A 24,523-nucleotide genomic window follows, 5' to 3' on the forward strand; every position below is an offset into this window, starting at 1 on the left:
TCCAACTTTCCAATATTTTTTTATCCAACTTTTTGGTGCATTTCCTGAGTTTGCAACTCAGCTAGTCTTAATTAGGGTTTAGGAATAATCCAATTTTAATGACTACAGACATCTAAAACAGGGAGCCAAATCAACTCCAAACTTTTTATCTTTTATTTAGATAATTCTTTGTTATATGATAGAATTTTATTGGCAATAATATATATATATATATATATATATATATATAAACTAATAAATGCAGAGATCTCATATGGGAGAGTATGAGGTTCTACCAAGTGGTACATTTCTTGATTTTCTCTCATTTAAGCTTTCACCTCATCAAAATTTGCATTTATGCTAAATTTTTAGTTCATTAAATATCTCAAGGGAGTAAATGCATATATTAATTATTTATAGGTGTGCACTAATTATATATATATAAGTATTTTATGTATTTTTGTCATGTGGTGTTTTGTTAGAGCAATTTTTTATTTAACATTCCATTTCATATGGAAGAGTACGAGGTTCTGCCAAGTGGCACATTCCTTGATTTTCTCTCATTTAAGCTTTCACCTTATCAAAATTTGTATTTATGCTAACGCTCTGTTTGTTTCAGCATTAACATTTTCTGGAAAATGGTTCATTTTTCAAAGAGCATTTTCTAGAAAACTATATCATTTGCCAGTGTTTGGTAACGACCTTGAAAATGAGCTTGAGAATGTTTTCTGGTGTTTGGTATGCAAATTTTTATTTTTATTTTTTATATTTCTTGTGTAATTTAAAACATGCGTATTATGTAAACTAACTAATGTAATCAATATTAAAAAAAAAAACCAAGGATAAATTTGGTTTTCATACTAAAATTTTGACAATAGATACAATAAAATTTAGTTGTCAAATTTTCATGATCTCTACCACTCGTTTTACTTATATATATGGACAAGAACGTCCACACACACACACACACACATTTATATATATCAACAATTTATCTATATACATAAAATTGATAGGAGAATACATCTTTAATAAGTACAAAATAACAATAACTTTTCATTGTCTATTTTTTTTGCTAGTACACTAATTATCTACTATGGTCAACCAGAAGTCTTTAATATTACTCAAAATTATGTATTTATATAATGTATCTACATAATATATCATCACTACATAATATATGCATAATGTATCTATCAACAAAAAAGATTATGCTATGTAAAAGTAATTTAGAGCCATATAGGCACTATGTTTAAAATTTTCGTCTTTTACTTCATTCATTCTTACTTTCTTCCTTTTTATTTTTTATATATATTTTTTAGCACTTTTATGTGCAAAAAAAAAAAACTTATACATGGAATCCATCAAACCAAAAGTTTCTTAGAGAAAAAAATAAAATCAAGTTTGAAATTCAAAGTAAAGAATTGAGATTTTGGTAGAGAGGAATGAATAATTACCGCTGCAAATATGTTCTCTTTTGCAAGTTGGTAGCGAAGAATGAAATAATTACTGAGCAATGAGAGAAAAAAAATCTACTCAAAGAATTGTGTTATAAAGGGGAAGAGAAATATGGAGAGAGAATGAGGGAGAGAGATCTATGAAAGAGGAGAGATCAGAGTGAGTGATAGTGAGGGTGTGAGGAAAGAAAAAGAAAAGGGAAAAGAGAAAGAGTGATAGTGAGAGAACGTACTGTGAGATAGAGATTGTTTTCCAAAAATTTTTTTTGGAAAACAAGCTATAAAAAACAAGCCTTATTTTTATTAGGATTTTTCATTGACTAAAGATAGGTTTCCGTTGACCAGTTTTTTTTTATACTACCAAACACTGGAAAATGTGGAAAACTATCTTTACAGAAAGTTTTCCAGCAAAACAAACAGAGTGTAAATTTTTAGTTCATTGAATGTGTCAAGGGACTTAATGCATATATTAATTATTTATAGGTGTACACTAATTACATACTACCTCTGTCCCAGTTTGTTTGTCCTCTATTCTATTTTGGAATATCCCAAAATATTGTCCTATTTCTAAAATAAAAATTGTTAGTTTACAAATGTTCCTATTATACCCCAACTTTATGTCCCTAACTAATATTTAAAAAAATCAATTTAATTGGGGCACCTTTTTAGTTGCCTCATTAAAATAACTCTTTTTTAAAAAGTTGATAAATTTATTTAAGGGTCATTTTTGTAAATTTATACATGTTTATAAGGCAGACAAGACAATAAATGATGTTCCCTTAAAAATTTTGACTTTTCAAACAGGACAAACAAATTAGGATGGAGGGAGTATATAAGTATTTTATATAGTTTTGTCATGTGGCACTTTGTTAGAATAATTTTTTATTTAACATTCCATCTCACATTTTTTTACATATTTTGGATTATAATAAAATTATATTAATAGGATGTTACTATTTTCATTAAGTGTTTAACCTACTACTATCATACTTCAATAAAGTAATGTGCCATCATATATTTTCTATGATATTTCCATAAGCCAACTAAACGTTAATTAACATTATATTACAAAATTTTATGCTAACTCCAATGCATTGAAGAAACAAAACTATGATTATATAAACAATAACTTATTACACTACATAGTAACTAATTTCTAATTTTATGACATTTACTTTATAGTTTAAATTCTTCATGCCCTTAATTTTGTATTACATCGTTAATTTAACCAAAATTTCTTCATTTTATTGCAACATTACTCTATGTTATTTATCTTTCAAAAAAAATTACTTTATGTTATTATTTTAAAATATTTTGAATATTTTATTAACCTTCTCGTATAGTAGTTTACAGCATTATCAGTGCATTGCGCAGATCCATTGCTAATTACACTTAAAAGATGAGACTTTAAAAACCTATACTTAAGTAAAAAAGTTGAAAAATTAAAAAGTTAAAAAAAAAAAAAATTTGTTGGCAAACACTAATTATTATCACCATGGTGAAGACATTTTCAAAAATATTGGAATCCAAAACTTAATATTCATAAACTATATTTGTTATTAACTCGTTTTGAGTTCCTAGTTATGTCCATCTTCTAAGTTGTATCCACCCTTGAAGCTCAAGAAGTAAAGGAATTTATTTACTTCAAAGTTACACATACAGGATTTTTTCCTTTTATGGCTAGCAACTTGCGGAACTTATTTTTTATTTTCTTTTTGGAATGTAAATTTAAACTTATAAATCCTACTTTAAAAACACTAAAAAGTGTCAGTTAAACTATAAGACTTTTAATTGTTGAACATACAAATCATATATAAATAAAATGCGAAAGATTGGCGTATGTGTAACACTTGGGCCTTAGCAACTTGCCGAACTTATTTTTTATCTTTATATTCTTTTTGGAATGTGAATTTAAACTTATAAACCTTACGTTGAAAACACCAAAAAGTGTCAATTGAGTTATAAGATTTTTAGTTGTTGAACCTACAAATCAAATATAAATAAAACGCGAAAAATTAGTATAAGGATAACACTTGGGCCTTAGCGACTTGCTGAACTTATTTTTATCTTTATTTTCTTTTTGGAATGTTAATTTTAAACTTATAAATCCTCTATTGAAAATACTAAAAAATCTTAGTTGAGCTATAAGACTTTTGGTTGTTGGACTTACAAATTATATATAAATAAAACGCGAAAGATTGGTGTAAGGTTAACACTTGGACCTTAGTGACTTGTCGAATTTATTTTTATTTTTATTTTCTTTTGGGAATGTGAACTTAAACTTATAAACCCTCTGTGTTGAAAACACTAAAAATAGTCAGTAGAGTTATAAGAATTTTGGTTGTTAAACTTACAAATTATATATATAAATAAAACGTGAAAGATCGGTATAAGGGTAACACTTGGGCGTTATTGAGGTCACGTGGCATGCCATGCATGTAGTTAAGGGGTGGAACATGGGGTGTTGTGTTAGGGTTGACCAGTCAAAAAAACCGAAAACAACTCCTCCCATAACAATGAGCAATTTGGCTGTTCCTTGAAGGCATAATAGCTTTGCGAGTGGAGAGTGAAGATACTGGTGAGGTTGTTCTTGTATAATATATTTTAATTTTATTCCAATCGAATACATAATATATAGTTTAATTAACAAAAAAAAAGCTTATTAATTCTTAGAAGAATTACATGAAAAGCAATTTAACATTGTTATTATTAGAAGAAAGTATAGCAATAAATTAAACATAATATTGTGTGTAGAGACTGACACACACATCACACAAAAACAGAGAGAGAGAGAGAGAGAATCATCAAAGTTTTCTAGAGATACGCCATACTGTCCTCCCTGTGTGTTTTCCCAAAGTTCGGTTTGATCTCAAACTCAAAGCGGGTCTATCTCTCTCTCTCTCTAATCAAAACCCCTATTTAAATAGAGGCCTAGACCACTTCTTTCTTCCATGCAATTGTCTTCTGTATTCCCCATCCCAACACCCACTACTTGTGTTCTTGAGCAATTCATTCATTCTCTTTCTACAATTCATCATCTAATTTCAAAGCTACCACTATCTTTTTGTCCATAACTTCATTGTCTCCGACACTGTTTCTATCACCATTTCTCTCTTGAAAGTTGTTTGTTTCTCTCTGACATACAAATCTCCTTCTCATTTGTCTCCTACACTTCTCGCTTCTCATCTCTCTCTCTCTCATTACCATAATAAACATGTCTAGCAGAAGGTCAAGGTCGAGGCAACCTGGTGGTTCAAGGATCACTGATGATCAGATCAACGATCTTGTTTCCAAGTTGCAACAGCTTCTTCCTGAGATTCGTGATAGACGCTCTGACAAGGTATTGTATTAATTCATTGTTTTCGTTTTCTTTACTTGCCTATTCTATTGGTTATACATGTCATGTCACAATGCATTTTTTGCTTTTTTATCAGTTTCCCTCGATATGGGTTAATTCTTCAGTCTCCTTTTGAGCCCTTAAATTCACCTCTAATATTTACTAATACCTAACACTTAATTACTCTCACAAAAAATAAATATGGAATAATTTTCGGTAGAACATTTTTTTTACCTTCCTTACAAAAACTGGAGAGGAAAAACTTGAATCCAAAATTCTCTTAACGAGAGACATCAGACAATATCATTGAGTTTCGAGACTCTTGACTAGTTATGTCATATTTTCTATATGAAAGAGATTAAACAATCATTAATTGAACCTATAAGACTTTTGACTAATGAAACATACTTATATGTAACTTTAAAATTATTACTTGACATAGAAGTCATTGGTCCACAAAATGAGAGATTTTTAATTACCTCTAAGTTTTTCTTCATTTTAGTTGCCACTTGCCACACTTGCTACTAGCTAGATGTATGCAACCATAGTTTTTTTTTTTTTTTTTTGGCTATGCTTGGAAGTGTTTATTACTTTATTTATGGCTAAATTAAATTGATTGAATTGAATTGAATGTATAATGAGTGTACTTGCTTCTTTGTTTTTTTGTTCATGGAGTGTGTGAGTGTGAGTGTATTAACTAATTCAGCATGCATTTATGACTATGTGCAGGTTTCAGCTGCCAATGTGTTACAGGAGACGTGCAACTATATTAGAAACTTGCATAGGGAGGTTGATGATCTAAGTGAGCGACTGTCTGGGCTGTTGGCTACTACAGACACTGCCCAAGCTGCTATAATTAGGAGTTTACTTATGCAGTAAAGCTAGCTAATTAAGGAAAAAAAATTTAAGGCTAAATTAGCAGTTCACTTATGCTAGCTACGTATCCTTCTGCTTTTGTACTCCTCTTTCTAGGTTTCGTTACAAGATCACTAGAATGTAGCAGTTGAACTATTAATCTTTTTTTCGCAATCGCAAAGCTATGTTCAAAAATATAATAAAGGGTCTTCCCAGCTTTCACAAATTAAGTTTCTCATTTTGCTGATTTAGTAAGTTAATTGTCATTGACGGATTTACTTATGCAAGCAAATTGAAAGCCTACGTTAATGAAATTATTCGCATGTAGCGTAATTTACACCATTGATTAAAATTAAAAAGTAAAAACAATAGAATATGAAACTTTTTATATTTTTTTATTGGTAAGTTACACACCTACTCATGGATATACGAACCAATACCAACTTGTGAGATTCCAACTGTTCTCACAAGAGGTACCATTAATGTGAACTAAACCTTAGATGAAGCTTTTACATTGTTGGTCTCTCTGATTAGATTTAATCAATGTAAACCCTATTTTTAACGACTTTGGGTTAGATGAAGATATAATAATTAGATGACAATGATTACTTGACCGAACGGTAACTAAAAGAATATCTCCAAGTTGTATAAGGTCCCAAAAATAAAAAATGACTTTTCTGTTATAAACTTTCAAGTTTTCCTTAATAAAGAATGTATAAGAAATTATTGAAATGTTACAAATGTTACTTTCAAAAAATTACAAAATGGTGTAGTTACTAAGTTATTAAACCACGCGTATCACACTCACTAATACTTAAGAATTTCATTGCCACATCTTACAATTGACACCACTACAAGTGATTATGTGTCTGTTTGGTTTGCGTTTTGGATAGATGTGTCTACGTTTGGCTTCTTCTTTTTTTTCTTTTTTTCTTTTTCTAGCGCCTGATGTACTGTTCATGGGACATGAACAGTGCATCAAGGCAAATGAACAGTGTTTTGTGAGTATGAACAGTAACCAAAAATTATTTTTATTCATTGTTTTCAGTTTTCAGTTTTCAACAAAATAAGCGGTTTTCAAATGCATACTATATAATCTTATATATAGCTTAAAGGTAGTAAAAGTTGTTGTACCTTACCATCACTTAAAGAAGGCATATATGTACTTGGATTTGACCAAGATATATTTAATGTGCACTCTAAGCCCTTTTATTATTGTTCAATTACTACAAAGCTAAAACTCTAGCTAGTTTCTTTTTCTTTTTCTTTTTTTTCTTTTTTAATTTTGAGATACTTCTGTAATCAGGGGTGGTGAGATTTGAACATAAATATTTTCGTTAAAAACATTGAAAAGTAACAGTTGGCAACAAAACTCGTGACAACTCTAGCTAGTTTCATAACTACGTCACAATGAAAATATTTTAGGTAGTCCCTACTCTCCTTCTTGCTGAGAGTATGGGTAACCCTCCATAAAAGCTGCATAAGAGTTTACTTTTTACAATTTTACTCCATTAACAATTTGCAATTTGCATGTAAGAAATCATTGGATATCGAAACCATTCATTCGTGAAGAGAGAGTTCCATCACTAGATTTTGCATATTTGTTGGATCGAAGTATGTAGATCCATGCTACTATATTGACTTCACAAAGTAATTGACGTGATCAATTTTGAATGCAGGACAAGGGGTCATGGTGAGATAACTATATATGCAATTCAATTTGATTTGATGAGTGAGTCTGGTTTGAATTGAACTACCAAACTCAGCAATTAATTTTGTCCAACTTTGAAATGCTGTAAAATATAATAAACCAACTATGCACAAATAAAAGAAGTACTAATAGATAAAGTACCCAAACAGGCAAATGAAAATATTGCAATGAGGCAAAATTAGGTGAATTAGATCTATGCCATACCCAACCATTTTTGTTATTAACCAAATCATCGATTTTTTAAAACATAAATGGATCCACATTTTTCTTCGAATTAAATATTACAAATTTAAAAATTTATTTAATACTATACATAATTAAAAAAATTTAAATTTAAATGACACTAATACTATTTAGTATTTACAATTTTTAAATACAATAAATTGAATTTTAGCTATTAAATAAACTCTCATATTAGGATTCTTAATACTACTATTACCATTAAGTATTAACTATTATTAAATTAAATTAAAAAGCTAATTACTTAGTAAATGGTCCTGTTTCACTTGATTATTTATAAAAAAAAAAAAATTTAATGCCTCAGGATATATAAATTTTGCCCTAAGTTAATGTTGTAAAATAGCAGAAGCTCAAATTATCGAGATTGATTGTGAAATTATTTTAGGCTTGTGAAAGATCTCCAAAGAAATAATAGAACAAGGAAAATTAATCCAAAAGAAAATAGACACAAAACACCAAAATTTACGTAGTTCAGCAATAGCCTATATCCACAAGCGACGATGAAAAAATTTCACTATAAAAAATTCGGGATAATACAAATTGGTGTAAAAGCACTCTCACAGGCCCAAATCTCAAATACATCCAAATAGCTCTCTCGCACAAATTCAAATACCAAATACCAAATGCGAATTGAGCACAAACCAAAAAGAGAGCCACAAATCAAATCCAAAAGTTGCAACACACCAAGAGAGAGCAAATCACCAAACCGCTAAACCAAAACCAAACGGCAACAAATCTCTCTCACTATTCCAAATTGCAACCCACAGATATCAAATAACCAAACCAAGGAAGAGCATCTTTTTGTCACACACGCAAGACTCTAAATTTGCCACAACACACTGTTTTTATAGGATATTCGAGTCAGTAAAGATGCAAGGCCTTCAAGCAATAGAATTTGTAATGCAATTTCCTTGTGTGCATGAATGGTTATCTTGATTCATCAGAAATTGGACAGGTAAAGAAATTTCTCGTTGAGTTACGGACTTATTTAAAAACGAATAAACCGCAGTTCCAAGAAATCATATCTTCTACCAAGATATTCAATGAGGAAGCAGAAGCCCTTTTGAAAGACGCTATTCAAGAACAAATGGAACGCTTTCTACTTCAGGAACAGGTATAAAGAAATTCCTTTAAATAACTTTCTAATTTTTTAGAAATAATTATTTCTATAATCTAATCTTTTATTTTATTATATATTTTTTATATTAATAATTTTATAGTAATAAAAAATTATTATTAAGAATAAATATATAAATAAGTATAAGGGTCTCTTGTTCAAATCATTCAAAATACCTAGTTAGTAGGAAAGAAATATATGGAAATCCGTCGCGTCCAATAGAATTTGAACCTATACTAAAGTTTGAGAAGACCTCTATCCTATCCATTAGACAATGGACTCTTTTTTCGCACCATACTAATCCAAGAAAAAGACAGAGTCTACTCCAAGTATAACTCTAAATCACATGGCCGTTTTTATAGGGTATTCGAGTCAGTAAAGATGCAAGTCCTTCAAGCAATAGAATTTGTAATGCAATTTCCTTGTGTGCATGTGCACCATACTAATCCAAGAAAAAGACAAAGTCTACTCCAAGTATAACTCTAAATCACATGGCTGTCTCTCAAGGTCGGCTAAATCAAATCAATCTCATGTTGGGCTCCAAAGTCAAGTAAAATTCCAAGACTAATATGAGAACACGTCTCCTTCACCACGTGAAAAGAGATCCAATTTAAGTAGACCTCCACCAAATGACAAGTCATCCAAAACAAGGAGTCCTAGATCAATTTAAACTAGGCCGAAAACAAGTGAACCCACTTATAGTGGAATTAACCTCGGCTTGAATTCCATCAAGCATTATAAACGAAATTTGCAGCCCTCCAAATACAAATCCTTAATCGTTAATACTTTATACTCCTTCCACAACGAGCCCAATTGACATGTTCTCCTCAAATGGCAAATATTACCTGGGCCATTTCCCTATCAACCAGAGCCATGTTTGATGGAACTGGAAGCCTATTCAATCAGAATTCAGAAGATAATATTGGGCTTGGGGACCCAATTGATCGGAATCTGTGTTTTTTTTATAATAGATTCTGACTTGGGCTGCTCATAGAATGAATTCCTTTTCGGAATTTAATTTTCAAGCATCTTCTTTTGTGTATGGAACCCACAATCAGTGAGATAACCATTACATATCGAGTGCATGTTGGAGAAATACAACTGGTGATCAATAAAACAAGAAGAAAATAATTGAAGAGCAAAGGCTTACAGGCATGAAATTTAATTGTGCTTACACAATATTTACTCTCACTAAAATTGATGCTAAAGAGGGAGTTATTGCAAATTTGTCCTCAAGATACTACTAGAGCACTCTCAGAGCACTCTCATCAAGCATGCCAAATGTCAAAATATGGCACATTTGGCATACCAAACTCTAAAATATAAGTTTCATGAGATGTGCCAAATCCTAAAAATTTTAACACATATGCACAATACCGTCTCAAATATGAGACGGTACGGAGATATATGTCAAACGTTGTTTGGCTTATTTAATTCCTTTTTTTTTTTCCTCTCTCTCGTCTACAACACAGCCCTCTCTCCCTCTCATCTGCAACACAGCTCTCTCTCCCTCTCTCTCTCTCTCTGTCTGGCCACGCCGATGATCTCGTCGTCGTCTCACCACGCCGATGATCTCGTCACCGTCTCGCCACGCCGATCTCATTTTTTCCCATTGCCGATCTCGCCATCACCGATCTTGTTTTTTCTCATCACCGATCTCGCCACGTTGGTCTCATTTTTTCTCATCGCTGATCTCGCCATCACCGATCTCGCCATCCACGATCTCACCATCGCCACTGATCACTGACCCACTTTGCGACGAAGAGGAACTCCAGTGTGAAGGACACGGTGGCCAGAAGTGAAAACTTCCCTCACCGACGGCGACGAAGGCGTCCGATTCAAAATGTGTGTATGTCTAATTCAATTTATGATTTTAGTGTAAGTTGTAATTAATTTTATAATTGATTTGGTGGATTTGGGATGTGAGTTTGTTTGATGTGGGTTTGTGCCGGTGGTGGATGTGGGTTTGTACCAATTTCTCTGTTTGTGTGTTTTTTTTTTTTTTTTTTGAGGTGGCGTTGGTGGATGTGGGTTTGTGCCGGTGGTGATTGTGGCCGTTGTTGCGACAGTGGTTGTCGGTGGCTGTTGTTGCGGCAGTGGTGGTGGTTGTTGTTGTTGTTGTTGTTGTTGTTGATGATGATGATGATAATTTGGGAGAGTTAATATATTATTTTAATGTGTAGTAAATATTATTTTAATGTATAGAATTGAAGGATAAAACACCTGATAAATGAGATATTGTAAAATGATGTGGTAAAATGATAAAGTAGGTGTTTGGTGTGTCAAAATTGCATTTTTTTTTTTGAAACATCTGATGAGAATGCTCTCATAGGTATGTTAAATGTGCCGAATGTCAAATATTTGACATTTGGCACACCAAAACACCAAAACACCAAAAACAGAGCATCATGAAGTGTGATAAATGTGTCAAATTTTTGAGATATAGTACAGTACCGTCTCAAATATGAGATAGTACAAACATCAGTGCCAAACATTGTTTGGCTGATTTAATTCGTTTTTTCTCTCTCCCTCTATTAGATGTCTCTCACTCTCTCTCTGTCTGCAACACATCTCTCTCTCTCTCTGGCCATGCCGATCTTGTTTTTTCTCATCGCCATCTCGCCACGCCGATCTCCCCATCGCCGATCTTGCCACGCCGAGAGACAAAGACCTCCTAGGCTCGCCACTGATCACTGACCCACTTTGCAACGAAGAGGAACTTGAATGTGAAGGACATGGTGGCCGAAAGTGAAAACTTCCCTCAGCGACAGCGACGGAGGCGTCCGATTCAAAATGTCTCGATGTATGTCTGATTCAATTTATGATTTTAGTGTAAATTGTAATTAATTTTATAGTTGATTTGGTAGATTTGGGATGTGGGATGTGGGTTTGTTTGATTTGGTGGATGTGGGTTTATGCCAGTGGTGGATGTGGATGTGGGTTTGTGCCGATTTCTCTGGTTGTGTTCTTTTTTTTTTTTTTTTTTTAAGGTGGCGTTGGTGGATGTGGGTTTGTGCCGGTGGTGGCTGTAGCCGTTGTTGCGGTAGTGGTTGTTGGTGGCCGTTGTTGCGACAGTGGTGGTTGTGTCGTTGTTGATGATGATGATGATAGGGAGGAGTTAATATATTATTTGAATGTGTAGTAAATATTATTTTAATGTATAGAATTGAAGGATAAAACATCTGATAAATAAGATATTGTAAAATGAAGTGGTAATTAATAGGTGTTTGGTGTGTCAAAATGATATTTTTTTTGAAACATCTTATGAGAATGCTCTAAGTAAAAAATCCTACGAGTAACAATCTTGCCTCTTCGATTTTTTTTTTTTTTTTGAATTTCTCACTATTCACTCAATATGCACATTTGGAGACAACCTGGTTAGTTTTAATACTAAAAAAAATGTTTACAAGATTTTACTAGCTATTTAAGACACTTTAAAATAGTTGTATGCAACTTTCTGCAAAGAAACCTTTTTTTGACTTCAATCAATCAACTTTTAATGATTCGATCGATAGCCTACTATCAAGGCAAGAATCATGCAAACAAAAAGGTTAAAAGATACAAAGGCTCTTATCAATTGACTGTAATTGAGATGGCTTGATTGTTTAAGGTAGGAGTCAGAGATCCCTTAAACAAAAATATGACAGGTTGCATTTGGAGTAGGCAAGTGTAGGAATGACAACGGGTCAGGTTCGGGCCAGATTTTTTGATATTCGAACCCGACCCGCGGGTCTTTACCCGTAACCCGAACCCGGTCCATTTAATAAACGGTTTTTTTTTTTAATCCAAACCCGCCCCGTTGGGCTCCATGGGCCCCGTGAGACCTGTCCAACCGTTTTTGAGCCTAATCAAAAACTGTGGCCCAATATGACCCAATCATAAAAAATAAAATAAAATAAAAAATCAATTTTACATCCAGAAATGAGAAATCACAACCACAGATTCAGAAACACAAATCTCAAACCCAAACATAAACACAAATTAGCTTCTTCTTCTTCTTCTTCTTCTTTTGATCTTCTTTGTTAATATAGACTCTTCACTCATAAAAAAATAATAATAATAATAATAATTTTAAAAAAAAACACAAATCACAAACCCAAACATAAATAAAAACACAAATCAGCTTCTTCTTCTTTTTTGGCTCTTCTTTGTTAATACAGACTTTTCACTCATAAAAAAAAACACACAAATCATAAACAGAAAATACAATCCCTTCCTCCGATCATTTGATCTCTCTCCGATCTAACAATCCTATGCTCTGATCTAACAATCCCGTGCTCCTCCATGACAAACTTCAACCACCATAATACCCGTGCTCCTCTGTGAAAAACAACAACCACCACGTGATGAGAGTGAGGGTGAGGGTGAGGATGGGTTGGTGAGTGAATGAGAGTAAGGTGACTGGGTGAGGGGCGGCTAAGAGAAAATGAGAGTAAGAGTGAGAGAGGTAAGGGGCGGCGAGGCGGAGTGATGCCGTGAGTGGAGTGTGAGGCGAGACGAGGCCGTAGGGCTGTAAAGCTAGTGAGGCCGTGACTGTGAGGGGAGCGTTTGAGGGCGAGGGAGGGTGATCGATGGTGAGAGAGAGAGAGAGAAAGAGAGAGAGAGAGAGAGAGAGAGAGAGAGAGGGTGGCTAAGAGTGAGGGTTTGGTTTAGTTGTTAGAAAATGAAATCTAAGGAAAAGAGAGTATTTATACTACTAGGGTTTTAAACTTTTTTTTTTAATATTATGTGTATACGGGTCAAGTTTAGACCAGGTATGCATAAAACCTGGACCCAACTCGGACTCGCTTTGGGTTTTTTTTTAAAACCCATACCCGACCAAATAATTTATCGGGCCAGGTAAAATCCGACCCATTAGGATCGAACCAGGCCGGGTATCCGTGGGTCGGAAGGTCTGTTTGGATACCGCTTATTTTGCTGAAAACAATAAAAAAAATAATAATAAATTATTGTTCACTTTTTTTTAACTGTTCATTGGCCTTGGTGCACTGTTCATGTCCCATGAATAGTGCACCAGGCTCTACTTAAAAAAAAAAAAAAAAAAAAAAAGTGGATGTGGGAAGCACAAAACGCGCTGCCCAAACGCTCACGGATATAAATTGCCATCCCTAGGCAAGTGAGCTATAAGAATTAATAATAATCTGTCAAGTCAATAGTTTTGATATTTATTAGACAAACATGTGTGAATTAATAATAACATGTCAACTTAGCAATTGTGTAATCTATCATGAAAATTGTGAAAAAGTAATTATTGCAAAACAAAAACTGTGTGATACTATCTTTTATTAATTTGGGTATCAAGGATAATGAGCACTCAATTATCAGAAATTTTGTTTAGCCATTTCTTTTTGTTTCTATTGAGATTGCTCTTGAAATTTTCTTTCACGTCTAAGTCTTAGAAGAATGTAAACCTATAATTTTTTTCAAGGTATAATAGAACATAGGGGTGAATATTGATGTATAAGGACAATGTTTAACTACAAAATTGTTTATAGCTAAGGTTACAACCTTACTCAATAAAATAACTATTACTACATATTTTGAAAATCTAGCTGTTGAATTGCATGTTCTTTACACTCTTAATACAAATGTCAAATTTTATGTTAATCGGATATTATATACTATATGATCTAAGCTTATATTTTATTCATAATTTTAAACTACAAAAACTAGCAATTTAAACAATTTATTGATGGCATAGCTATTGATTTTTAATTTTCTAGAAATTTTGCAAGCATAGAAGATATAAAAAAAAATGTAATCCAATGGTAGAATTCTCAAATCACCTCCAATAAAAAGATATTGAGTAAGGTTGTAGTCTTAGACTACAACCAATTTTGTAGCTAAACTTTGTTTGATGAATAATGTGGGGGTTAGTTGTTTTTCAGTGAGAATTTTATATGGTATGCATTTTCAAGAAGATTGCTAATGGGGTTTCAACAACTAGTCTTTACTTCTGTGCTAATTCGGGTCATGTTTTTGTGCCTTGTTCTTGTGTATAACTAGTTGAGATTCTGCACGTTATGTGGTGCAATTTATTATTAGTTTTCTCCAATATTTCAATAATTTTTGTCAAAAATCTTGTAGTTTAATTGGTTCCCACCTCATAATATTTCCAATAGAGATATCTAAGGTTTAAATCCCCATCTCCAACTATTGATGTATTAAAAAAATATTTCAATAATTTTTCTTGTAAAAAATTGCAATATTTGGTTATTTTATAGACAAAACAGAAAAATACTAAGAGTAATGTAGTAATTTGATCATACTATATATATGTGTGTGTGTGTCTTTACAAATTTAAAATTGCATGATATAGTGGCTAATATTGGTAGGCATGTTTCATGCCTACAAAAAAAAAGTGCAAATATCTTTCAATTATTATTGTTTTTTTTTTTTTTTACATTCTTGATTATGTGTTACAATTTTTGTAAAAACAACTAATTTTGAGTAAGAATACCATATTTCAAATAAATTCTTTCTCACATAAAAAAATTTAAAAAGAATTGCTTCTTATATAAATCTTAGAAAAATGATATTAAAATTTCATTATGATTAAAATAATTAATAGAATAAATGCTAAAATGTTAGTATTCTATTAGTAAAAATGCACACACACACACACACATATATATTACATATCACTGAAAGGGGTTAGTAAATTTAAAAGGTTAAGATTAATTTTAGTGAATTTACAAATATTTCATTTTAATTGTTATCAAAGAAACTAAACATGGGTAAGAATGTCATAATTTAAATTGATTATTACTGTTCCAACTAAAAATTATTTCTCATATAGAGTTTGTAAAAATAATAATATAAATTCATTTAATATAAACAATTAATGCACAACTATAGGTAACTAATATATATACATATACTCTATTGCCTAATTCAATGAATTAATACTTTAATATAAATGCAAATGTTGTTGAAGTAAAAGCCTAAATAAAGAGAATATCAAGAAATGCACCACTTGACACAATCTCATACTCTCCAACATGAGGTTTCTACTTTTATATATATACTATAAATCATGTGGAAATAAATACTTATTTTGTAATCGTAATATAATGTATAATTTTTTCTCTAAAATTTGTTGAAATTAATTTTTTCTTCCTAAAAATCATACAGTATCTATTCAGTCCAATTAGGTTTACTTCAATCTCATTCGGTCCAACTAAGTTTACTTCGGAGTGATTTGGCCCACTTGGTCAATTTTGGTCCCTTTCGGTCCATTATGGACTAATTGGGCATTATATTGATTAATTTTGTAGGTTGCCTTTTCAAGTTTAGCACAAAAATTCCTTCTTCTTTTTTCCTTCTTAATTTTGGGTTGAAAACTGAAAAGTATAAAATTTATAACATTTGGGATAAAATTTTTAGTTTTGAGTTAAAAAATACAAACAAAATAGACATTAGAAATTAGAAATATGAGCCCTAAAAATGAAATAAAAATGATAAATATTCAAAAGTTCTATTCGGTCCATTCAGTCCACATTGGTCCTATTATGTCCATTTCATGCTTATTTGGTCCATTTTGTCTACTTTGATTCTACTCAATCGACATTGGTTTTATTCGGTCCACTTCAGTCATATTTTGTCCATTTTGGTCCTATTTATTCCTATTCAGTCCATTACGACCACTTTGGTCATAATTTGTCCATTCATTCCAATCTGGTCCACTTCAGTCCTATTCAGTCCACTTCGATTCTATTTGGTCCACCTTGTTTCCATTTGGTCTACTTTGTTCTATTTGGTCCATTTGTGTCCACTCAGTCCATTTTAATCCAATTTGGTTTATTTTTGTGTACTTACATATAGGAAAAAAAAAAAAAAAAAAAACATGTTTGGGTTGCACCTATTCTAAACCTAAATTTATTAAAAAAAAATATGTAAATCTCAAACTCATAATATCTAAAATCTTAAGACTTAAAAAAAATCTTAAGCAAAATATTTATTATTACTACACTTTTGTTGAGCCTCACGTAGCATTTCATTTCATTTCGGTCCAGCTAAATTTAAGTGAAATTTTTATAAACATAAAGGCTATGAGTATACAAATCTAATCTTTAGGGCAGTTACTTATTTGTTTTAAAGTCATTATTTTAAAATGAATTGCATGAGGTTGATTATATCTTCAAGCAATACACACACACACACACACACACACATATAATTTTTATTTAAATAAATTATTCAAATTCTTCATTCTCTTAAAAAAGATTATTATAATAATCAAAACTCATAACAAATTTCTATTGAATATGTATTGTGAAGACAAAAGGTCTAGGGCATGTTCTTGGGCCTTAGGCTTGATCCAAGGGTATTTAATTGTCCAAGGAGGATTTAGTAGTAATAACGATATCAAACTTAAAGGCCCACGAGCAAACTGTTGCGAGAGAAGCTAGTGATAATAGTCCGAGGAGGGGTGTCTCCTCGGCTAAGTGAAGTGAAGGTCATATGGTACGCCATGGTGATTAGAAGGATATTCTAGAAGGTCTTGTGGATGAAGATATGTTTCACAAGGCCACAGAGAGGAAGAACGGATGGGAAATATCTTAAAGCAAACTACTACTACCGCATTGAATGCTCTGTACCTAAATCTCTGGCCGCATTAATGAGAAATTGACTCTGGATAGTGGTGATCAGCCTTACAGCTATTGTCTGAAGACTTCAGGAATGGATTGATGGGACAAGTGTCTTGATCGGTGATTTGATCCATACGTGGAAAAGGGGGAGAAGAAGGAGGATGATATAAAAGGAAAAGAAAGGCATTCAGGAAGGGGATCGGAGAAGAGAGAGAGAAAAATATTGTACACACCACCATCCATAATTGTAATCTATCTTTGGAAGAGGGAAAGATAATAAAAATTATCCTTGACTTGTGTCTAGGAGAAATTCTGTTACATAAACAGTTCATTGTATGTGACATGGTAATCTAGCCCATCATTTTTGTTATCCAACATCACTAGAACCTAGATTTCAAGCCCACTCTCTACAAATTTTATTGTTTTAGGCTTTTTGGGTCTATCCCCTTCCAACTGTTGGGTTTAGGTGCAAATTGTGACCCTACATGTATAGTTTATTCTCTAAATTTTATTCTACATAGTTTGTACCCCCTAAAAATTAAACAATTTCAAAAATTAATTTCCATCACTATTTTTACAAATATATTATTTTATTGAAATTATATTATTCTTTTTTGAAATGGTCCAAATTCTTCTAACTATTGTTATTAAGCATTATATTTTCCTAGTTTATTTTGGTACAATTAAAATTTTTAATTATCAAAATTATTATTCAAATTTTCATTCTCTTAAAGAGATTATTATGATAACCAAAACTTATCATATAAATACAATTGATATTACTCAAATAATTGATAGTGCTCTAAACTCAAATTTGTATTTTCTCATTCTTTAGTATGTACACCGAATTGGACCGAAGTGATTTGAAATAGACCAAATGGACCGCAGTGGACCGAATAGGCCAAATTGGACTGAGTAAATCTAAGTGGATCAAATAGACCAAAGTAGACTGAATGGACCGAATTAACCGAATTGGACCGAATGAACTAAAGTGAACCAAATGGAACCAATTGACCAAATTGGACTGAATTGACCGAATGGACCTAATTGAACTAAAGTGGACAAAGGTAAACCGAATTGGACCGAAGTGGACTAAAGTAGAATGAACTAAACCGAATAGATAAAGTGGACCAAAATAGACTGAAATAGACCCAATGTTGATTTGTAATTAGCATAGTCAAGATTGTATTTTGATATAAACTCAAATTCTTACTTCTAAAATAATCAAGTATTAACTCAAACAAAAATCAAACCGAAATTGAGAGAGAGAGAGAGAGAGAGATACTACTTGTAATGGGGAACTAAAAAATACAATACCAAAACATATGAACTCAAAAAAGAGTTTTAAAAATCACAATTATTCATCAATACAAAGTAGAGTTGCAAGAAAGAATAAAAACTCAAGAGAGAGATAATAACCAATTTTTAAAGAGAGAATGTAAGAGAGAATAATGCAAAATTTATAGAAACAATATGAGAAGAAAGTTTTTTTTTTTTTTTAAAGTTGAAGAGGGTGAAATTTAAAGTAGACAGCTAGAATTTACAAAGACCTATAGGTAGGTTCTCTAGGATGACGGATAAAAAGATAAAGCAACAAAACTCCTTGAAGATGGACAAATGATCTAAAGAAGACGAGTCGCCTGCAGTGGACGGATATGCTCCAGATGGATGCTGAGGGCAACGGTGGCAAATAAGCCATGTGGCAATAACATGGCCTACTTGGCCCCTAAGGAAATTTCAAATAACAATAACTTGTGCTCCACGAATAATACTAGTCAATAGAACCCCTATATGGAAAGGGTTCCTTAAATTACGCGCATTTATAAGGATCTTCTCTACAAGGAAATATTCATCTTGCCCAAGGCACCAAGGTCGGTTCCCCACTACTATAAAGAGGCCAAAACTTTCAGAAAACAAGGTACGCATAATTCATTCTAGCTCTGGCACTCTAGAGTTGTGACAATTTCTCTGACTTAACCTTCGGAGGGTATTAAGCCAGTACCACATTGGTACTCTCTTGAGGTCTTTTTCTTGTTTTGGTGTTGTGTAAGTGTTGTTTCTAGCAAGTAAGGACTGTGCAACTTACTGACGATTTTTAGCATCATTAGTTGGCTCCATCTATGGGAAACAGTAGGTAAGCTGTGCTATTGCTTCCTGGGCAAAAAGGTTGCATGGTGCTTACTCGCTTGATGGCAACCAACACCAACAACCAAGGAGACGAACCATGTACTGTAGTCCTTGAAAGACAGATTCAGACACTCGCAGCAACGGTTGAACGCCTTACCAAGCAAAACCATGACTTGGAAGAGCAACTACGCCAAAGGGACGTCGAGCCCCAAGACTAAGAGGGGGAGCAAGAAGGCAACAACTTTCAGCGCAACGACACCAAACAGAATCGAGAAGGGCCAGAAGGCAGTAATGTCATGAGTAGACCGACAACCACGGATATCGCCCCACCGAACCTGGTCGCAGATATGCAGATGATGAGGAAGCAAATGGACTTGATGATGAACGCCCTCAAAGGACGGGTGTCAAGTGATCTCGACGAACTTGTGCACCGGACAGATTCACCCTTTACCGCACCTATTACTTCGTTCCCTCTACCGCCGAAGTTTCGTATGCCGCAGATAGAGGCCCACAACAAGTCAAAGGACCCGTTAGACCATTTGAAGACGTTCAAGACCCTTATGCATCTGCAGGGCGTAGCGGACAAAATCATGTGCAGGGCTTTTCCCATTACACTAAATGGTCCTGCGGGGGTATGGTTTAGCAGGCTAACGCCAAACTCCATCAGTACCTTCAAGGAATTGAGCACCCAGTTTACCTCACACTTTATTGGGAGACACGAAGATAAGAAGTCAACCGCATGCCTGATGAACATCAAGCAACGAGAGGATGAGACGCTAAGGTCTTACATCACCAGTTTTAACAAGGAGGCACTCTCGATTGATGAAGCCGACGACAAGATACTCATGGTAGCATTCACCAATGGACTATGGAAAGGTAAGTTTTTGTTTTCTTTATACAAGAACGATCCAAGGACCATGTCGGATGTGCTTTACAGGGCTACCAAATACATGATTGCAGAAGACATGCTACTTGCGCGAGAAGATAGACGCTCTAAGACCCCCGCGGCAAGGTTCGCAAATTTCACTCCGTTGAAGGTTCCGATCGACTAGGTACTAATGCAGATAATGGACGAAGGATCATTGACATTTTTTGGCAAGTTGAAAGGTGATCCCAACAAAAGGTCCAGAGACAAGTACTGTCGCTTCCATTGCGACCATGGCCACGATACTTCCGAATGCTACAATTTGAAGCAGCAGATAGAAGCCCTAATCAGGCAAGGGAAATTTCAGAGGTTCGTAAGCAAAGATAAGACGGACCAGCCGCAAGAGCACTGAAGGAAAACGAGCGCGCCAAACCACCCATCGGGGATATAAGGGTGATTGTAAAGGGCATAGTAACTTCTTGTTCACTAGGAAGGCGCGCAAGACCTACCTCCGAATGGTTCAGAACGTCCAGATGACAGGATTGGTCCCGAAGATGGCGCACATTGACAACCCTGTAATCAGATTCTTGGAGAAGGACGCTTGACATCTACATCATCCGTATGATGATGCACTAGTTGTAAGTATACGGATCGGCGACTACAATACACACCGGATCTTGGTAGACAACGGTAGCTCCACCGATATACTCTACTGCCTCGCATTCAATCAGATGAGGATTGGGAGGGAACGGTTGATCCTAACCAACGCACCACTCGTTGGGTTTGGAGGAACGAAAGTGTACCCGTTAGGCGCGGTCACCTTGCCCGTCACAGTTGGCGACTACCCCCAGCTGACTGTTCGTCTACTTATAATGCCATTCTGGGACGCCCTACCCTCAATTCATGGAAGGATGTGACATCCACTTACCACCTAATGATTAAGTTCCTTACCGAATACGGGGTAGGAGAAGTACAGGGAGATCAGGTTGCTACGCGTGAGTGTTATATCGCCATGCTAAAGATAGAGGATCATTTACCAGTAATGTGCATCGAGGAACAACAGACGGTGGCGGAGCTAGTAGAAAGGATAGAAGAGGTGCTCCTTGGCTACTCTAAGCCTGAGCGTACAACAAAAATAGGTTCTCTTGCAAACCTATCAGTCCATCAGGCCCTAATATCATTCCTAAGAGAGAACTAGAACGTCTTCGCTTGGAGCCATGAAGACATGCCTGGAATCAACCCCTCAGTTATTGTCCATAAACTAAACGTATTGCCCTATTTCTCTCCTCCTCGCTAGGAGAAACGACTGTTCGGTCAAGAACAGGACTAGGCTATCACAAAAGAAGTTCGTAAGCTATAAGAGGCAAAATTTATAGGGGAAATGTACTACCTTGACTGGCTGGCCAACGTGGTGATGGTCGAGAAAGCCAACGGAAGGTGGAGGATGTGCATGGATTTCACAGATCTAAATAGGGCGTGCCCCAAGGATAGCTACGCACTCCCAAGGGTCGATATCTTGGTGGATTCAACAGCAAGACACCAACTGTTGAGCTTCATGGATGTATTCTCTAGATACAACCAAATCAACCTCGACGAAACCAACCAGGAGAAGACTTTTTTCGTCACAAGCCAGGGTCTCTTCTACTATAAGGTGATGTTGTTTAGCCTCAAAAATGCCGACGCAACGTACCAAAGGCTTATGAACAAGATGTTTGCCCACAAGATTGGAAGTAACATTGAGGTGTACATAGACGACATGTTGGTTAAAAGCATAAGGGAGGACGACCACCTTGATGACCTAAAAGAGACTTTCAAGACACTCAGGCAATATAACATAAAGTTGAATCCGAGCAAATGCACCTTCGGGGTGACGATAGAGAAGTTCTTGGGGTTCATGGTATCCTAAAGGAGTATTGAAGCCAACCCGAACAAGGTACATGCTATCATGGAGTTAGCTCCACCAAAACCCACCTAGGAAATGCAGAGTTTAAACGGAAAGATTGCTACAATGAACATATTTGTTTTGAGGGCGACAGATAAATGTCTTCCCTTCTTCCGCACATTAAAAAGGGCCTTTGAATGGACAATCAAATGCTAACGAGCATTCAAAGATCTTAAGGCATACTTGTCTTCCCCATCTTTGCTAAGCCCACCCAGACCAAGAGAAGAGCTCTTCCTTTACTTAGCCATCTCCCCAACTGCCGTCAGCGCAGCTTTAGTTAAGGAAGAGGACGGAGCCTAGAGACCTGTATACTTCATAAGCCAAGCCTTTCGAGGGGTCAAAGGGAGATACCTCCTATGGAGAAACTTGTCTTTGCGTTGGTAACTACAGCACGCAAGCTCAAGCCATACTTTCAAGCCTACACTATAGTTGTCTTGATAGAAAAACGCTTGAGGAGAGCAATTAGTAGTCCAGAGGCGGTTGGCCAGATGGCGCTATGGGTGATCGAGATGAGTGAGTTTGACATACGATATCATCCGCGTACGACCATAAAAGGGCAGGTTTTAGCCAACTTCGTTGCTGAGTTCACGCACGAAAAGCAAGGGACGGAAGGGAATTCCCAGTGGAGGATCCATACGGACCGATCAGCAAACAAACATGCGGGAGGAGTTGGAATAGTGCTTCGTAGCCCAGAAGGGGATGAAGTTGATTGGATGGTTCATCTAGACATCTTGATAACAAATAATGAGACCAAATACGAAGCTCTGATAGCGAGACTAGATCTCGCGCGAGCAGCAGGGGCCTCAAGTGCGATAGTTCATTGCGACTCCCAGGTAGTCACAAGCCAAATTAATGGCGGTTACGAGTGTAGGGGAAAGCGGATGAAGGAGTACCTCGAATAGGTGAAGAATCGGATGCAATACCTCAATGCCAAATTCGTTTAAATCCCAAAGGAAGAGAATGATCAAGCCGACCGCCTCTCTAAGACGGCATTAGCCAATGATATGTCTTTCCCCAGTTAGGTACTCTTCTTTGTCCAGAACTCACTAGTAATAAATACAATCAGTGTGCAGGAGATAAGTATCTAGGGCAATTGGACGACACCAATTATCTCCTACCTAAAGGACGGTGTATTGCTTGATAATAAGGAAGTTGCGAGGAAGTTAAGAGTTTACATTGCACGGTTCGTACTTATCGAAGATGTCCTATACAAAAGGGGCTTCTCCCGCCCCTATCTGAGGTGCTTTGTCCCCGAGGAAGCGGACTATGTCATGAGAGAAGTCCATGAAGGTGTTTGTGGGAATCACTCGGGATTGCAATCCTTAATTCATAAGCTGATCAGGGCCGGATATTATTGGCCCACCATGCAGAAGGATGCCCAAGCGTACGTCAGGAAATGTGACAAGTATCAGAGGTTTGGAAATCTCATAAGACAGCCGACAGAGGACCTCACCCTAATAACGACCCCATGGCCTTTTGCTTAATAGGGACTCGATATCATGAGACCATTCCTACAACAGTCAGGTAGCTGAAATTCCTTTTGGTCGGCATTGACTACTTCACCAAATGGGTAGAGGCCGAAGCCTTAGCTACTATCACGGAAAAGAATGTATGCAGTTTTGTATGGAAGAACATCGTTTGTAGGTACGGAATACCTAAAGTCCTGGTATTAGACAACGGGAAGCAGTTTAATAACGACACATTCAGGAATTTTTGCTCGCAGCTGGGATCAAGAACCACTATTCCTCACCCACGCACCCTCAGGCCAATGGACAGGTTGAGGTCACGAACCGTCCCCTACTGAAAATCATCAAGACTCAGTTCCAGGGGAAAAAGGTATCTAGCCAGAAGAGTTGCCAAGCGTACTATGGGCGTACAAGACGATGGCAAGGACACCTACAGGAGAAACACCATTTCGACTTACGTATGGCAGCAAGGTGGTCATTCTAGCTGAGGTAGGTCTTACAAGCTACTGAGTAGCAAACCACAACGAAGAGAAAAATGATGAGGTGATGCGCCTATAGCTCGACATGATAGATGAGGTCAGAGTGATGGCTGAACAAAGGTTGGCGCGATACCAAAACCTCATGGCCAGGCACTACAACTCCAAGGTAAATCACAGGGACTTCCAGAAAGGAGACCTCGTCTTGAGGAAAGTGACGGGCGCAACCAAAGACCCCTCTAATGGGAAGTTAGGACCCAATTGGGAGGGACTATATAGAATCACATCATGGAATTGGAAAGGCACCTACTATCTCGAGACACAGGATGGAAAAAGGCTACAACACCCTGGAACGCGGAA

General features: G+C 35.3%; 2 protein-coding genes across 2 annotated transcripts; both read left to right on the forward strand.

Annotated features, from left to right (window-relative positions):
* The first annotated feature begins 4,403 nt into the window (after positions 1-4,403).
* On the forward strand, positions 4,404-5,839 carry LOC142630233 (transcription factor PRE3). The gene is made up of 2 exons (XM_075804211.1): positions 4,404-4,776; positions 5,503-5,839. The coding sequence occupies exons 1-2, from the start codon at positions 4,651-4,653 to the stop codon at positions 5,650-5,652; spliced, it is 276 nt and encodes a 91-aa protein (XP_075660326.1). The 5' UTR covers positions 4,404-4,650; the 3' UTR covers positions 5,653-5,839.
* A 16,738-nt stretch (positions 5,840-22,577) lies between these two features.
* LOC142632833 (uncharacterized) lies at positions 22,578-23,123 on the forward strand. Its single transcript, XM_075807161.1, has one exon. It carries the CDS (start codon positions 22,578-22,580, stop codon positions 23,121-23,123), a length of 546 nt encoding a protein of 181 aa, XP_075663276.1.
* Positions 23,124-24,523: the final 1,400 nt, after the last annotated feature.

This window comes from Castanea sativa, chromosome 4 (genome assembly GCF_040712315.1).
Source record: "Castanea sativa cultivar Marrone di Chiusa Pesio chromosome 4, ASM4071231v1".
NCBI lineage: Eukaryota > Viridiplantae > Streptophyta > Magnoliopsida > Fagales > Fagaceae > Castanea > Castanea sativa.